Here is a 17,966-nt window from a genome sequence, read left to right on the forward strand (position 1 = left end):
CGAGACCAGCCTGGTCTACAGAGCTAGTTCCAGGACAGGCTCCAAAGCCACAGAGAAACCCTGTCTCGAAAAACCAAAAAAAATAAATAAATAAAATAAAATAACCATGGTGTCTAATTGTAGTGGCCGACTACTGGTCATGGGGCCTGCCCTGGAGTGTGGTTGATAGGCCAGTGACACTCGCTGAAGACAAGTGATTCCCCCCCTCCTAGCAGCTCTCCATTGCAGACAGCTTCTCAGCTGGGGTAGGACTTTGTGCCCACTTCCTCTCCTCTGTGCTGGAAGTACGTCTGACTTGAGCTGTGTGGTTTGTTTGTGTGTTTTGGGACAGGATCTTACTATGTAGCCTTGACCGGCCGGGACTTACTGTATAATTCTGCTTGCTTCACAGTCGCAGGTGTCGTCCAGCCTTGGCCTCCCTCCTAGTGCTGATATTAAAGGTGTGCACTACCCTGCCTGGCAGCTTTTTATTTTTAAATATTTATGTTTCTGTGTGTGTATATTTGCCTTATGTATGTGGGTGCCCAAGGTCAGAATAACAAGGCAGATCCCATGGAGCTAGAGTTACAGCCATTTGTGGCCTGCCTAACAGATGTGGGTACTGGAAACCAAGCTGGAGTTCTCCAGAAGAGCGGCAAGTGCTCTTTCTTGGGCAATTTATATAATTAAGCCAGGTGGTGGTGGCACAAGTTTTTAATCCCAGCACTTAGGAGGCAGAGGCAGGCAGATCTCTGTGAGTTTGAGGCCACCTGGTCTACAGAGTGAGTTCCAGGACAGCCAGGAGTACACACAGAAAAACCCTACCTTGAGAAACAAACAAACAAAAATTATACAATTAAAAGAAATTAATTAAGCCTGGCAGTGGTGGCACACGCTTTTAATCCCAGCACTCAGGTGGCAGAGACAGGCGGATCTCTGAGAGTTCAAGGGCAACCTGGTCTACAAAGCGAGTTCCAGGACAGCCAGGACTATTTCACAGAGAAACCCTGTCTCAAACAAAAAATTAAAATATAATTACATTATTTTCTCTCTTTGACACCTCATATTTGCCCCTTTCTTTGCTCTCAAATTCATGCCTCTTTCCTTTGTTGTTACATATACATACATACATATATATGTATATTATCATATTTCTAAATATAGTAATGCAACCTGCTCAGTCTGTATGTTACTTGTACGATTTCAGGATTGACCACTTGGTACTGAATAAGCAATGGGGCTCTCTGGGGAAGATGGTTTCTCCCACTCTGCATTTCTTAGTTGCCTGTAGTTCTTAGTCCATGGTTGAGGCCTCTCCCCCTTATTATTAGCATTTCTATTGGTGGCATCCTTGCTCCGGTTTAGTTTGGGCAGCCATATTGATAACAGTTCATGGGTCTATCTTTGCTGACGTTTCTGGGAGATGCAATATCAACAAACTTCCTGTTCCTCTAGCTTTTACATTTTTTCCCCCAAGAATCTCACCCTGTTTGGCCAAGAACTCACTGTGCTGAAAGCTTCAACTCTCAACTCTGCTACTTACTAGCCCTTTATCCTTGGTAGATGTCTTACTCGGTGTTTTAATCAGGGCTCTCTCGAGGAAGAGAACTTAGTCTATGTGTATGTGTACTATAGATAGATATATTGATAGGTAGGTAGATAGATAGATAGATTAGATAGATAGATAGATAGATAGATAGATAGATAGATAGATAATAGATAGATTAGATAGATAGATAGATAGATAGATAGATGATAGATAGATAGATAGATAGATAGATAGATAGATAGATAGATAGATAGATAGATAGATGATAGATAGGGGATTTATCTGAGGACTTACAGGCTGTATGTGGTCCAGCTGTTCTAGCAATGGCTGTCTACCAACAAAGGGCTAAAATTCCACTAATTGTTCAGTCCAGGAGGCTCGATGTCTCAGCTAGTCTTTAGAATATGCCAGAATCTCCAGAAAGTAGGTTCTAATGTCAGTGAAGGAGTGGGCTTGCTAGCAAGGACTTTATATAGGCTACCAGCAAAAGGTATGTCTCAGATTAAAGGTGGATCCTCTCACCTCAAAGATCTGAATTGGAAATGTGTCTTCCCACCTCAAATGATTTAATTAAGAAATAAAGATCCCTCACAGACGTGCCAAGCCATTTGGGTTTTAGTTAATTCCGGATGTAGGCAAGTTGGCAACCAAAAATAGCCATCACAAGTCCGTCCTTGTTAATTTGACACACAATCAGATCTCATGTCATGCTTAACTTCCAAATACAGAGAAAAGGGGATTTATTAGAATTACTTACAGGTTGCGATGCAGCTAATCTATCCAGCCACCTTTTCTGTAGAGAGAGAGAATTCCTTATGGCATCCCTGTGAATAATGCATATATAAAGTATCCTACAGTATGTGAACGTAGGCGGTTCCAGTTACTGGCATCTTGGATTATAGTGGTTAATGGTGTTTATCAGAAGGTCTAATATTCAGGAAGGTGGGTGATTCCATTAAATCTTTATATTACTTGCTGATGACCATAAGCTGCCCCTTCTGAGAGCAAAGCAGGGACAAATGTGATGACGGATAAAGGAAATCAGCCCTTACTTTCATTTAACAATATGTCATAGAAGGTCATCCTGCCTCTCTGTTCCCTTCTGAGGAAAACTAGTCAGATCCTGCCTGAAGCAAACAGCATTGCTCCTGCCAAGGTGAAGAGCCTACTTTCTACCATTTTTGCCCCTCCTGACCCTCTGTAAAATTATTTATACTGAAATTCTAATTCGTCTGGAATCCCGTAATTATTCATTTAGCTTGAGCAATCTGGAAAAGATGCAACACGCTGTGCTGGCATCACACCCGAAATTGCCAGTGGCATAATGCCAACCTCTAGGCTAGCTGTCTGTTAACAAATACAAAGGCAGACACCATCAAGGTGATGAAAAAAAGTCCATAGTAGTGCCCTGCACAAATGCTGCCTTATCCCATTTCATCAGGGAAAGAGTCTGCCTCGGTCATGACTAAAATTAGCATGGTCCTTCTGCAGAAGAATTTACACCCCAGCTGCTGGCTTGAAGGTGAGCCATCCAAAGGGCTGAATTTTCAAGAGTGAAAGCGAGGGCAGCCTTAGTTGGACAGGAGGTCTCTCGGAAGGATGCCTGGGAATTCCCACTGTAACACTCAGGTTACTCCTTTGGCATGAAACACGGCCAATGGCAGTTTGAGCTGAAGGTCAGACAGATGTCATTTACTACAGTCCCACGCGTGCTTCTCAGCGATCGAGAGGAGCAGATTAAAGGGGAATGAGCGGTAGCACTGGCATTCTTTAGCAGGGTTCCTAGTTCTGAGAACTGTTCCTGAAGAGGGCCTCAAGACAAGAGACAGTCCATCTAGTGGCAGAAGGAAAAAAGTAACAGGAACACATCTTCTCCAGAGCATGGCAGACCCTGGCTCCGGTGGTGGTGGTTCTTTCTGAATGTGCTTGCACTGGGTGAGGAACCTGGGCATCCTGACAAAGCCATTTGGCACGCCTGTCCTCACGGTGAGTGCCAATCACGTGGGCAGATTATAAACTCAGTCTCTACAGCAGTGGTTCTCAACCGATCTGATGCTGCGGCCCTTTAATACAGTTCCACATGGTGTGGTGACCCCAACCGTAAAATTATTTTCATTGCTACTTCATAACTGTAATCTTGCTACTGTTATAAGTTTTAATGATATGCGACCCCTGTGAAAGGGTCATTCAAACCCAGGGTCACGACCCACAGGTTGAGAACCACTGCTCTAAAGGATATGGTGTGTGTGTGTCCCCAAACTCATGGTAAAGTAACCATGCCTCTGTCTCTTCTGTCCCTACCGTCATGAAAGAAGACAACAACCCAATCACTCATCCATGCCTCCGTTCGTTTGCCTTGTGCCTGGATTTGTGAGTGTCTGAGCTCGAGAAGAACTAAGGTGGAACACGAACTTCTGTGTCTCTAAGCCTGACGATCTGATTTCAGTCCCTGAAGCCCACCTGGTGGAGGGAGACTGCAGGCTGCCCTCTGACCTCCACATGCCACAGCACGTATGTAGACTCACACACATAAAATGTAACTTTAGAAATTTCACATTTAGCAAGTAACCAAGAAGAGCTAAAGTGCTTTTGTGTTCCTGGCCACTGCACTTCCACCCCTGCTGTCAGCAGATGCTGTCAGATAAGGTTTAACTATTTCAGGGCCCACAATGATGAGATGTCTTCCTGGCTCAAGGCTAACAGCCAGGGTACTCAGCCCAAGGGGCTGCTATCTTTTTCTTCTCTTTACACCGCTTTATTACTTCCTCTTCTCACTTGGTTCTGTAAGAGCCATGAAATGATAGATTCACATTTACTGAAACCCCAACTGTCACTGCACATCTAGTCCTGACAGTAGCTTGGGGTACCCCCTTGATCAGAGCCGCACTCTACCAAACTGTAGTGTGGTTCCAGCCCCTCCATGGCACCCACAGTTCTTACCCCCTTCTACCTCTCTTAAGAAAGAAGACACAGGTGGCTCAGTGAGACAAGCCCAATGACCTGAGTTCCATCCCTGGAACCCAAGGTAGGAGGAGAGAAACAACTCCCCAAAGTTGCCCCCTGACCTCACACATGTGCACACGCACACAGAATAAAATAAGATTCTTGAAAGTTTTGGAAAGGAAGATACAGACACTCAGGCATTTCCACACCTGCCCTTTATTGGACTCTAGAGGAGGCTGGCTCTGCCCTTCACAACTTCTCAGACATCTCCCATAGGGTTTAGGAAGGTGCCATCATTCTGTGAAGGCCCAGAGCCTACCCCAGACTTAGAGTCTTGAGGGAGCTGTAGGGAACAGGCAGGGAAGGCAAGGCGCTTCAGTGAAGGGGGCGCTTCAGTGAGGGGGCGCTTCAGTCCCCCTGTGTCTCCTGGGGGCACACTGAGCCCTGAGGACCAGAAACGGTGGGAGACCTCTAGACTGAGCAGCTCCCATCTAGATGGCGACTTTGAGGAGCCGTTTGATGTCTGGCTCTATGTTGATGGTTTGGAAGGTGCGGCTGTAGCGACGGAACGGCTCCCCTTCTGGACCTATGAGGAACTTCTCAAAGTTCCAGGCCACATCTGAGCGGCGCACCGGACTCCACATGATGAGCTTGGGATCGGTCATGAGGGAGAATGGGTCATCATAAGGGTAGGGCAGCTTGTCTTTCAGGTAGGCGAAGACTGGATGCTCGTTCTGCCCGTTGACCTCACACTTTTGGGTAAGCCTGAAGGTGGGCTGGTACCCACCCCCGGGGCGGACATACTTGAGGCTGTTCAGGATCTCCTCATTCTGACAGTTCTCCTGGAGGAGAGGAAAAAAGAGCAGGAAAAAGGAAGAGGAAATCAAGAATCCACCAGTGCAAATCTTTCCTTCTCCAACTCTTCCTCCTTTCTTTCCTTCATGTGTGCAAGCATGTGTTGATTGTACGTGTGTTTCTTCTCTGCTTGCTTTGCCTTACTCTCTCCCAGCCATTGTGTTGTTGGTTTTTTATTTTACATCTATTTTATAGTGTGTGTGTGTGTGTGTGTGTGTGTGTGTGTGTGTGTACACATCGTGAGTGCCGTGTTGCACACAGAGGTCAGAGAACAACCTGCAGAATTCGCTTCTCTCCTTCCACCACGTGGGTCCTGAGGATCAAATTCAGGTCATCAGGCTTGGCGGCAGGCTTGGTGCCTTCTTTACCCATTGAGCCCTCTCACCAGCCATGGTCTTTGTCTGGTGGTATGCTAGGCAACCTCCTGAACCTCAGAGCAGGAGAGAACCCTCTCTTACAGCTGTTCTCTAACCTCTACGTGTGCACTGTGGCATGTGCACATGCCTGCACACACTTTCAATTTAATAAGTAAATAAATGTAATTAAGGTTAGCACTTTTGAACAGCTGCTCCTGACCTGAATCCATCCTGAGCAATTAACTGTGTGCTTGGTCCTTCAGAGAACCTTGAGTTCAGGGAAAAGAAGGAAAGAAGCTCAATCTATGCCCTTCTACCGGTGTACCTACTAATGCACATGTGTGCACGCTCCACACACACATGCATGCACACACATACTTTTGCCATTTTTCATCTCCTCTGCCCTGGCTCTGCTCCCTTCTGCTTCTGTGTGTGTTGAGTGTGTCCTTTGCCTGTGCCCTGTGCAGCTCGTGAGTCAAGGGTGAAAGTAAGACCCAGGTGAGTAACAGTTACAGCTTCCAGCTTTCATCCTTTTTTGTCCTAGAACTAAAATGCAAATAGGAGGATTCTCTGATGAAGAAAGACCCCATCCAAGGGAGTCTTTGTTTTCTGGTGCCACCAAGACAAAGCAAGTCAGTGACCAGAATGAGTGCATTCTAAATGGGGCCACTAGTGTCCAACAGGATAGAAGGTGACTGCTCTAGAATGGGGTGGGGGAGGTTGTTAAGCAATTAAATACTTAAGGACAAAGACGTGGGTACCTAATTACTCCTCTTATTCTTAACTGCTATGCAAAGGACCCTTGAACCTCATCTTCATCCACTGTACTCAGCTAAGAATGCTTTAGCTCAGAACCTGTTCCCTGTTTTTCCTTCACCACTGCCACCCCTGTCCTACCCCATCCCAAATGCCGGTGAGAACCTTTATTTTCTACCCCTCCTCTCCAGGCTGAGAGTCAGCTAGCTCCTTCTGCAAGTGCCTGCCTCTGACCGACTAGAACCATTAACACAGTCAGTCCAGGCCATCCTGACATTTCTGAGCCCCAGCTAATCTCTATTAGACTTATATCTCATAGTGCAATGACTCCTTCCAGCAGCTTACTCGCAGGCTGGCCTCGAACTAGCTGTAGTCAGAAGATCACTGTTAATTTCTGATCCACCTCCGTTTCCTATGTGCTGGGACTGTAGGCAAGCTTCCACAGCAGGCTTACGTAGTGCTTGGGATCAACCCAGCCTCATGTACGCGAGGCAAGTACTGAGCAATTTTCTCGCGCTGTTTTTTTGAGATGAGGTCTTGCCGTGTAGCCCAGTTTGGTCTCAGACTCACCCCCTCCCAGCCCCCACCTCACACTGTCATTCTGGGATCACAGGAATGGTCTACCGAGCCAGCTTAGTTTGAGCCTTAACCTTCTGCTTTCTCCATTCATTCATGCAACAATAATTAATGAATCACTTTGCAAAGACACAATGGAGAGATCTGGTAGCAACCCTCAGAATATTCTGGAAAGTCAGAAAAAAAGGCACACCCTCAATATTTAATCTCAGAGCATAACTACTTTCCTGTGCTATTTTGCATTCACCTGGACCTAGACTGATGAAGCACACTCTTCAATTCCAGATTTTCCAACACACATTCACTACATGCTTTATCTCTCTCCAGCGCCAGTGACTCCTCACCTGATGTCCGAATTGGTTGCAGGGGAAGCCGAGAACCACCAGGCGCCTGGGAAAGCGACACTGCAGTTCGTTGAGCTGGTTGAAGTCTCGGGTGGTTGTTCCTCAGAGTGACGCGACATTCTCAATCAGCACCGCCCTGCCTCGGAACGTGTTAAAATCTATCTTCTCCCCATCCAGGCTGATGGCACCGAGATCATAGAAAGACTTGGCGATGTAAGCCATGGCGAAGTGCAGTGAGCCCTGCCCAGTCGTGTGAGCCCACTTAAGTCTGGTGGCTGGGTGGGGAGGAGGGAGGAGCCAGGAAGGGCAGACAGGATTTCACCAGGTGCTGTTGGGCATGTCTAGGATGAGTTAGTGAAAACAGGCACCCACCTGCATTCTGTTTGAACAAGGCTGGGGCTCTGCCTGTTTACAGTCTCTGACAAAGCCACCTTCTGTCCCACCCTACTGGCACCTGGAAAGAGCCAATTTGATATCTATGAGAGGATGTGAATAATTCACTCTTTGCTGGAAATTGGAGCCTTAAAGGTCAAATGGGGAGGAAAAAAAGGGAGGGAGCGTGCAAGATTGACTCCTGCTTGCCCCAGCACAGTGGTTTTGCCTGGCATAGACATTTTGAAAACACATTTATTGAGTGCCAGTCTCTGAAGTGTGAGAGAGGTCAGATGTTCTTGGGTCTGAATGGGTGAAAGATGTATATACTATCCTTATGTTTCTATGCTTTCTAAAGAAGAGTCACAGGACCCTTAGGAGGAAAGCGTCGTTTCCTAGAAGCAACGACTTTTAGTGCCTCTATTTGCATCAGGCAGAAGGGATGAAGTTGTGTTTGTCTAAGAAAGCCTTTCTGTGAGCGATGTTTCTTGCCCTGGAGAACACTGAGGTCTTTGTTCCCGCACTCTTCTGTGCCCTACATTACAATCTCCACCTCCATTCCACACCCCTCCAGCAGCCATGAGGATGGGGTCGCTGCCGGCATAGTGATCAGGAGGAGTCTCAGAACAGATGGTAAATTCTAGGTAGATGAATGGTACCTATCTCCCTCTCAGGCACCGGCTCAGTCTCTGAGATTTCCAAAAGCCTTCTGTGAATATGTGACCATTTCTTCACAAGACGAAATAAACAGGAAGGTGAAGCAGCTGTGGTTACCAAGGATGTCTTCAAAGTCCGTCACTGGTGTGGGGTGGGATGTCTTTGCCTGCTGAGGGCTGTCACTGGGACTCACTCCAGCAGCTGAAAAGACCATTGTCCAAGCCACCCCCATTATTCGAGCATTGGCCAACTAAATAAGGAGATTTTAAGAAACACTTGACTGATTTCTCCACCTGTAAAGCTATCCATCAGGTTTATCCTGGCTGTTTTAATAAGGTACATGTTTCCCAGGGTGTTTTCACAGGTACATATCCGTTGGGAGCTGTCTCCCAGATCCTAGAGGAGAGTCAGCAAGGCTGAGGCAACTAGTCTTCAGATTTTGACTTATCGAGAGGCAAAGAAACTACGGGCCAGGGAGTGCTCAGAAATTCTGCCTTACAGCTTGTCCCACATATGTTTCAGATTGCAGGGATCATAGTCTCAGCTGACAGCTCCCTAAAAACAAGTTTCCATTATCCAAATGGGAACGGAGTCTTGTGATGCCACAAATGGCGTGGCAAGGAGTTAGGTCTTCTGCTGAAACTGCAGAGCCTCCGGAGACAGCCAGTAGGGGTCCCTACTAAGCTGTGGAGTCAGAGGGACCTGGCGGTGATGTAAATAAAAGCTGGCTATTAATTTGCCAGGTGTCTCTGCCATCTAGAGCTTTTTCCCCCAGAAGCCCCGGCTTCCGAAGAGATGCCTTTTGTTCACTGTTCCTTTGAAAGCCCTCTTCAAGCGTGCATGAGTCTTGAGTGAGGAACGGGTTTGTACTTTGTTTTCTCCATGAAAATCTAGGGCTTTCACGGGTCCCCTAGATGTCCCCTCTTCTCACAGTAGAGTAAAAATGATGAACTATTCCTAAAGTATTGTCTCAAGATGTCCACACTGCCCCCACTTTCCAAAAGCTTTTAACTTGGAGCACACACTAACAAAGTCTTCCCTGTGGCTTTCTGTCCCAGGGCAATTGTTCTAAGTCTTAGTAGGCAGAAAAGCCTAGGTGGGTGGTTCTCAGTTCTGACTGCAAGAGAATTGCTTATAGAGATTTTTCTAGATAGATATTCCAAAGTTTTTCTATTTAGACTCTAAATCAAGAGAGTTTAAGGCACTGGTTTTTAGTCATAACTGGTTTTTTCTTAGCCCTTTGTCAAGTCTTCAAAGCTCGCTGAGAACCTTTCTTATCTGTTGAATTCATAAAGATAACCATTCCCTCCCACATAGAGACTCTCCAGGAGTATGGCAAACGGTCTCTCAAGTGCAGTGGAGATTTAGGACACCCACTGCCCTGCTGTTTTATTCTTTCCTTCTACCCACACTCCCATCATTTATCTCTGTGTCTCCACCTCCCTAACACCTTTTCTCATGTGATGGAGGAAGGTCATTGGTTAAAAAATAAAGAAACTGCTTTGGCCCATTTCATTGGTTAGAACATAAGTAGGTGGAGTAAACAGAACAGAAGGCTGGGAGAAAAAAGCTGAGTCAGAGAGTCGCCATGATTCTCCCACTCCAGGCAGACACAGGTTAAGATCATTCCTGGTAAGCCAGCTCATGGGCTACAGCAGATTATTAGAAATGGGCTAGTCCAGGTGCGAGAGTTAGCCTAGAAGAGGCTAGATAGAAATGGGCCAAGCAGTGTTTAAAAGAATACAGTTTCGGTGTAATTATTTTGGGTAAAGCTAGCCGTGCGGGCGGCCGGGTGCCAGAACGTAGCCCGCCGCTCTTACTACAACACTCATGATCCAATCTGCATCTGCCCCATGGGGTATCCAATGACAAGTCTGTGAAACATTAGCCAGCCCTTCCTCATGCCTTCAGGAAGGGCCTTCCTCATTCATCCACAACAGAGGGCCACCATTCTGGTGTTCAGCCTCCTCCTCCTCACCCTGCTCCTGTAAACTCACAGCAGGCCAGTGGGGGTTTGCTTTGGGCTCTTCTGCAGGTGTCACTAGGGGAGAGGGACCAAGCTCACCACTTCCATTGTAATCTTGCTGTGGCTTTGAGATTCTTTCACTCTGCCTCCCCTGTCACTACCAAGATCTCAATAACACCTTCTCCTGGAGATTCATAGGTGCACACATCTGTGGTTGGAAATATTCTTTATTTTTGTAAACATTTGTGTTTAAAATAGATGAATCCTGCTCACAATTCATATAATGGACCCAAGACACAGTACACAAAGTTCACTCATCACAGCCGGGTGGTGGTGGCGCACGTCTTTAATCCCAGCATTCAGTAGGCAGAGAGAGGCGGATCTCTGTGAGTTTGAGACCAGCCTCTTTTACAGAGCTAGTTCCAGGTCAGGCTCCAAAGCTATAGAGAAACCCTGTCTTGAAAAACCAAAAAAAAAAAAAAAAAAAGGAAGAAGTTCACCTGTCACAGGGAGATGGGGGCTCAGGCGGCAGACCAGGGTGAATTGATTTCTCATGCGCAGACAGGCCAGGAAAGCCAACTGAACAGTCAAGGCCAATGACACAGCCCAAGCCACCCAGAATAGCAGGTGGGGTGAGGCAAATTCAGGAATGGAGTGACCACAGATGCACTCCAGAATCTCAGCTTTCCTTCTGCCATACTTCAGAGTCCACAGAACCAACCCCATGTTTTCCCTTTCAGAAGCCTGAGGGTCGTGGAATCAAGTTCTTTCTTGAGGTGCTAGAACAGCAAGACAATGACACTTGCCAGAGGTTAGAACCAGTGCCCTGTGTAAATTCTCCTCTCGGACCTCTGGCTGAAGGCAGGCCTGTCCACCTGCTGTGTGATGCTACCTAACTCTTGCTACCCAGGAGTCAGTCCCCAAAGGAGCCACCCAGTCAGTCATGGTCCAGTCTTAGAGCCAGCTCCCTACCTTCCTCCGTGAACAATTCCACGGGAAGCCTGAGCTGCCCTCTCCTGCCGCCCCGTTTCCTAGTTTGCTGAGTCAGGAAGAAATTTCCCGTGAGTTCATTCCCATCTCCCTTCCTGGAGGACTGAAAGGGTGTGGGGCCCTTTATCGTCACATCTGCGCCCTGGATTTGAAAGGTCCTTGGTTGGTAAAAGCTCAGCCAGGGCCCAGATTTTTTTGTTTTTGTTTTTGCTTTGGCTCCAGCCCCAGCCACGCAGTGCATCTTGGGACTATTCTCTTACCTGAGCTCCTCCCACCTTGGGGAATGTGAGGACGACCCCTAGCGTGGGCTTTTGCTTCTTGTAGGGGCCTCCTTCAAGCTATCCTTGGACTACGGGGAGTTAAAGAAACTTCCTGAGCATGGACCTCTGGAGGAGAGCATCCTTTTTCCTCCCTTGGTAGCTACTCGGCAGTTGGCAATGCTACAAGCCTACTTACCAGTTAGAGGGCGAGAGGAGGAAGTCTTGGAAGGCAGACCGCTTCTCTCCCCATGTTTTAAGGCCTATTGCACACCGACTCTGGGACCCAGGAAAATCTTAACTTCTGAAGGCTAGGTTCAGTAAAAGAACAGTGACTCACCTTTGCCGGGGAGTCTGGGGAAATAGTCTTCCACAAGAGGCCCCTGCTGCTGCTACTACAATCAGTTTCCTGAAGTGCACTCTGCCTTTGTCCTAACCTTACTATCTAGGAGCAAACCCTTCACAACTGCTTTAACCTTTGTCTAGAGTTAATGGCTGACCATGCAGTGTCTGACCCCAGGACTGCCCCTGTCCCTTAGTGTCCTCAGGCCTTGATCCTCATCTTTAAATTCGGGAATCTAGGTGAAGAGGTCATGTACTCATTGCACGGGAGGTAGAATAGAGGTGACTTGTCCCTGCCACTCCTCATCCTTTTGGTTTTTTTCTCTGCTCACAGAGACCCAGTTCCTCACAGAGGCCTGTAGGCAGCCAGACAAAAAGCAAAGGCAGAGGAGGCCATCCCAGGCCTGAGGCCCACCAAGTAGTGTTTTCTTCCTATCTCAGTGTTCTACTCCCCCAAGTCACTGGGGAGGCAGCCCATGGCACAAGGAGGGGCGGCGGGGAGGGGGAAGAAGCAGCACCCATAGCCCTTAAGCTCACCCCAGAGCAGGGTGGCTTGTCCTCCCCGGGGCAGAGCCTGGGTCCATTCCCTTAGGCAGAGTTAGGAAGAAAGGAAAAGCAAAGAAGGGAGGGAGGGAGAGAGGGAGGAAGGAAGGACCTGCAATAGCAGCCACACAGCAGAACACACAGGCAAAGGAGGAAGAGAGACAGGGATGCCAAATACACTGGAGGGAAGTGGGTGGAGGAAGAGTAGAAAGAAGAGAAAAAGCAGAGTACCCGAGATGCACTAAGAAATGAGTCTTTAAGTGGCCTTGACTCCAGCCTTGACCATTGTCCCAGGAGCGTGGGGTGGCGAGATGGTCACAGCACATTCTGGGATCACAGCGGGCCTGTGGCTGGGAAGCAGGCTGAAGGTCACCACTCCAGGAGGGGCTGGGGGCACAGGCTGCTCAGAGCCACAATAGAGCTGCTCACGGGGCCAGGCAGGGGAGTAGCAGCTACTGATTTTCGACAGGGTCATCAAAGAAAGGACAGCAGCAGGCAAAGCCCAGGCTCCCCTGCTTCCACGGGCCTCCTGAGGGAAGGGAGTCGCGGGGGGATTCCACACAGGATCCTCAGCACCAGCAGGTCTTTGAAGAGTTCGCTGGGCCCTCAGGTTTGCCTTCTTCCTCCTCCAGTTCTGCCAATGCTAGCTCATTGCTGGTACGTGTTCGGAGACCATCCAGCTCTTTTCTGTGGGCCTGCAGCACCAGCTCCGTCAGACGGGTGAAGGACTGGGAAGCCGAGGAGCACAAGTTAGTCCAGTGTCCCCATTCTCTGCTTCTGGTAACCCCTCCGCTGCCCATCTTATCCTGGCTCCTATTTGCCACCTCTTCTACCCATCCCTTCTGGGCTCAGCCAGGGACGGGTAGCAGTCCCCGGTGTTCTCACCTCTTTGATGTTGAGGTTGGTGCAGGCACTTGTTTCGTAGAAGTCCATGCCATATTCCTTAGCCAGCTGCAAGACAAGGGCAGTTCTGAAAGAGAGGCAGTGAGGGAAGGAGGCCCGTGCCACCTGGTTTGTGCCGCTGCCATCGTGCTCTCAGTGTGTGCCACGGTGACAGGATGACTCGCATGGGACACTGGGGCTCTCTCTAAGACACAGACTGGCAGAGGATGGGATAAGATGCTCCACCAATATACCTATTTCACCAAAGTCTCAACACGCACATGCATGCACACACACACACACCGCTATATCACAGCACAAAGACAACAGCATATGGCATCTAAATAAGAAACATGGGCTCTGAGTGCAACGAAGCCAGTCTAGGTGCCAAGCTGCCACCTGGGCACCGTGAAACCCAGAACGAGTTTCTATGACCATTCCCTCCAAGCCCCAGCGCCATTCTCTATTAAAGCGGATGACAGTGTCTGCATCAAGGGTTAGCGAACGATTAAATGGGTCACACAGCTAAGAGCACTTACCATGGTGCCACACGGGTCCTGCTCAGTAAAAACTCTTAGTCTTGTAGGGTTTGCCTCCACTTTTGCATTTTAATGACACTGTATTATTTGTTATGCGCCTCCCTCCCCAAAATCAATTCTATTTTAAGGACTAATCAAATGCTATTGACTGGAGAGACGCTCAGACGGGGCGGATGACTCTTGCTCCAGACTGCCAGTCTTTCTGTTGTGTGGGAATATGGTCTCCCTGCACGCTTGGAGACGCTTTGACCCTCTCGGCCCCACGGCTTGTCTACCTGAGGGTTCTTCATTCCCACACTTTCCGGTCGTGTGGAGTCAGGAAGTGAGGTCTGCAGGGGTGGAGTGGGAGACCCCTCCCTTATGCAAAATATCAGCTATGCACGGAGTCTGTAAGAGACCGGCTTCCTCATCTCCACCGCAAAGGTGCGATCCTGAGCACAGCATCATCTTGTTTAAGGGGTCTTGGACCTGCTAGAGTTGCTGCCTAAGAGGTCTTCCGCCCCCCTCCCCCCCCCCATGTGGACACCTGGTCATTGTCCTGAGGGTCCGAAAGCAAACTCTCAAAACTGTCAGCTCCCCGGTGTTGGAAGGGTGAGAGGACCTGACGATGGTGAGGGGGGTCCCCGCTCTCAGGACAGGCGCAGCAAGTTCACATACCTGCTGCCCTTGCTCTCTCCCCACCTGCCGCTTCTGCTCTTCGTCAGCCTTATTTCCTATGAGGATCTTCTGGACTCCTTCTGGGGCATACTAAGGACAAGACAGAGACGGGCCTAAGGGAGTGCTCCTCTTCATTCCCAGCTCCCCCATACCGTCTCCACTGGCCTCTAAATCCCCAAGCCCAAGAACCCTAGGGACTGAGTAGGCTGACTGGGTACAGAGAGCAGGCTACCAGCATACAAGAGCCCCAGGACCCTTATCTGTGGTTTTGTTTTCCACAATTTCAATTACCATCAGTCAGCCCTGAACTAAAAATATTAAATGCAAAATTCCAGAAATAAACAATTCCGAAGTATTATATTATTATAGCACATTGCAATTTTGCTATTGTTGCCGTTATTTTTTTTTTTTTTACTTTGTCTAATTTATATATTTTGCCACAGGTACTCAAGACTAGGGAAAGCCAACATATAAAGGGTTTGGTACTATCTGTCCTTCTCAGCTTCCATTGTGAGTCTGAGAACTGAGTGTCATGAAGACTAGCTAGAATACCATGACTGACCCCAAGAATGTCACAGGGACAGCTTAGGGCAGGAGATGCTAATACAGATGCCTCGTTGGATTGAACAAATGGTGTCTGAACTGCAAGGTTTGGGGACCCAAAGAGCTGAGACTGTTTCCCAAGGCTTCCTCCACCATGTGCAGAGGCAGGTCTGGTAGCCCAGACTTGTAATTCGATCCGGGCCTGAGGTTTTGAGGAAGACGCTGCCCATGAAGTAGTCTTCGGACTAATACATGTCCAAGAATGGCACGGCTACGGAAGCCTAAGAGGGCATTGCACATGAGGGTAGGGAAGGTTCGGCTTTTTCCACATAGCTTACCCAAAGGTCTCTATCAAAAATCTTAAAAGACAAGACTGTGTTGGCCAACCATGAGAGCTTGTTTTACCCCCGGGCCCTTGTTTTGCCTTTCCCTGAGGTGCCTTCCCCCCATCCCGTCAGTGAGGCAGAACCTCCTACCTCATCCACGTCACTGACCCACTTCATGATGTGCTGGTAGGAGCGCTCGCTGCTAATGTCATAGACTAAAAATATTCCCTAAGAGGGGAAAAAAGAGAGAGACAGACACAGTAGAATGTACAGACATGGGGCCAGACCAGTGGTCCTTCTACGTCCAGCCCGCTCTCCCTTTTCCCTGCCTACAGTGAGGACTCCTCAGCATGCAGACACGCTTCCTTTCCCCTCAGATGTCCACAGCTGCCACTCTGTGGGCCCCTCACGGAATTCTTAGATAGGAAGGCAGCACATGAGTCCAGACGGAAGGGGGAGGTGTTGTGGGAATTCATTCAGCCAATAGCTTTTTAGATACCAGCCTATTAGGGCAGGGTCTGAGGTACTATAAGCCCAGACAGGAAGCGTCCTCAGCCCTTTTTCCTTTTGGTGGTTGGAGTTTGGTTTGCAGCTCCCAGCGCCCACAGAACAGAGGAACACAGGGGCTTTCTTACCGTGAGTGTTCCCCAATAAGCATTGGTTAACCCTTTATTATGGGCTCTCGGGGACCTTCCTTTAACTGCGCAACACATGAGTTGACCTGAGTCTTTGGCTTGGGGTAAAGGGTCTGTAAGAGTGGAGGGTGTGTGTAAGAGTGATGAGCCAGAGTGAGAGGCTGGGTTTACCCAGCAGGCAATCTGCGGACCCTGTTTAGAGACACAGGCATCTCAAACACCACACTGGAAGTGTGGAGAGCAGCTTCCCAGCTCTACCCCGAGATGGTGACTCACCTGGGCCCGCCGATAGTACTGCTTCGTGATGGTCTGGTACCTCTCCTGCCCTGCTGTGTCCCTGCAAGAGAAAAGCAATCCCTCAGAAGGGACCTTGGGGACAGACGATGAGGGAGGTGCAGGAGCTAGGATCCCCTGTACCCTAGGAGGAAAAGCTGGGGAATTTCAGGGTAAAAACTAAATAGTTCTCTGATCCCCAAGAGTACCAAACACACCGAGTCTGCAATGAGAGGCCTAGTCCTCGATATGGGCACAGGCAAGGCCAGCAGGGCCTCGGCCTCTTCTCAGAGGGACCCACAGCTCTCCAGAACTCAGCGACTGTGATGGGAGGATGTCCTACACACCCAGTGTCCAGGGCATCGCTAAAGGCAGTTCCCATGGTATTCTAGGATTGAGAGGTAGCTCCATAAACTGGTGAGGGTTTCTAAGACCTTTAAGGCCAGAAAGCCACAGCAGCCCCTGGTGGCCAAAAGTGGAAACTGCACCAGGTAGTACTGAGGCATTCTGAAAAAACAAAACAAAACAAAACAAAACGGTCCCAATCTAAACCGGGGAGTGGTGCTTTCTGCCACAGTGGTACCGCTCCACAGAAAAGCCCAACTCAGAGAGACGCCCACAGCACTTATTTTCCTAGCTCCTAATTCCTTTCCTTTGGTGACTTCCCATCAATCCCGTAGTTTGCTGAGACTAAGGTGCATAGAACAAGGCATGGGTGTTTCTGATCTCACTCTTCACTGAGATATTCCAGTTACCCCAGATGAAGCTTAAGAGGATTTTATAAATGACAGTATACTCAGGTACAGCTCAGAATGCCCCCTCCTTTCCCGGCCTCCTCCTGCTGCCCAACTCACCAAATCTGTATCCGCACTTTGACGCCGTCTACTTCGATGGTCTTCATCTTAAAGTCGACACCTGGAGAAAGCGTGCACGTTAGGAAGGGGGCTCCCTCGAAGAAGGCCTGAGACACCCACGTGGAAGGGCTTTCGCTTTGACCGGAAGCAAGGACCTTGTCTAACACGTTTACTAAACAGACCCTAGAGAGGCACCTAGAGCTTCGGATGAGGCTTTCATTTCCTCAGCAGTGAAAAGTGGGAACATCGCAAATCATCTTCGGGTTGCTAAGAAGACCCTGAGTCACAGCGCTGGCCTGCAACACTCCGCTGCAGCCCTCATTGACCCAGTGCGGTGCGTGGTAGGTACACAAAGCCTGTCAGCTGACGAAAGGAAGAAGCAGGAAGGCACAGGAAGCCCCGGTTCTCGGGTTTCTCTGCCCAAGGCTCTGAAGAGCTGACTGCCAGTCACCAGATCGAAGGACCCAGAAACAGCTGAGGAGAACTACAAGAAGAGTCAGAGGGGCTGGAGAGATGGCTCAGAGGTTAAGAGCATTGCCTGCTCTTCCAAAGGTCCTGAGTTCAATTCCCAGCAACCACATGGTGGTTCACAACCATCTGTAATGAGGTCTGGTGCCCTCTTCTGGACAGACAATATTGTATGCATAATAAATAAATAAATAAAAAGAGTCAGAGCCACACTTAAGGTCATGCTCAACCTCATTAGCGATCAGGGAAATGCAAATCAAAACAACTTTGAGATATCATCTTACACCTGTCAGAATGGCTAAAA

General features: G+C 48.7%; 2 protein-coding genes across 3 annotated transcripts in view; both read right to left on the minus strand.

The window, feature by feature from the left end:
• Positions 1–3,831: 3,831 nt before the first annotated feature.
• Positions 3,832–8,671, minus strand: Gpx2 (glutathione peroxidase 2). Its single transcript, XM_005343234.2, has 2 exons — positions 7,359–8,671; positions 3,832–5,313 (listed from the first exon to the last, which is right to left on the minus strand). The coding sequence occupies exons 1-2, from the start codon at positions 7,578–7,580 to the stop codon at positions 4,963–4,965; spliced, it is 573 nt and encodes a 190-aa protein (XP_005343291.2). The 5' UTR covers positions 7,581–8,671; the 3' UTR covers positions 3,832–4,962.
• A 2,115-nt stretch (positions 8,672–10,786) lies between these two features.
• Rab15 (RAB15, member RAS oncogene family) overlaps positions 10,787–17,966 on the minus strand; it is a 25,375-nt gene continuing 18,195 nt past the window's right edge. For both annotated transcript variants that reach the window (XM_005343235.3, XM_026779590.1), the window contains exons 2-7: positions 17,195–17,255; positions 16,344–16,404; positions 15,583–15,660; positions 14,564–14,653; positions 13,371–13,436; positions 10,787–13,213 (exon numbers count right to left, since the gene is read on the minus strand). In XM_005343235.3, the coding sequence (XP_005343292.1) occupies positions 13,055–13,213; positions 13,371–13,436; positions 14,564–14,653; positions 15,583–15,660; positions 16,344–16,404; positions 17,195–17,255 (515 nt within the window). In that variant the 3' untranslated portion in view covers positions 10,787–13,054. The remainder of the gene's footprint in view (positions 13,214–13,370; positions 13,437–14,563; positions 14,654–15,582; positions 15,661–16,343; positions 16,405–17,194; positions 17,256–17,966) is intronic.

Source organism: Microtus ochrogaster, chromosome 1, assembly GCF_000317375.1.
Source record: "Microtus ochrogaster isolate Prairie Vole_2 chromosome 1, MicOch1.0, whole genome shotgun sequence".
Lineage (NCBI taxonomy): Eukaryota > Metazoa > Chordata > Mammalia > Rodentia > Cricetidae > Microtus > Microtus ochrogaster.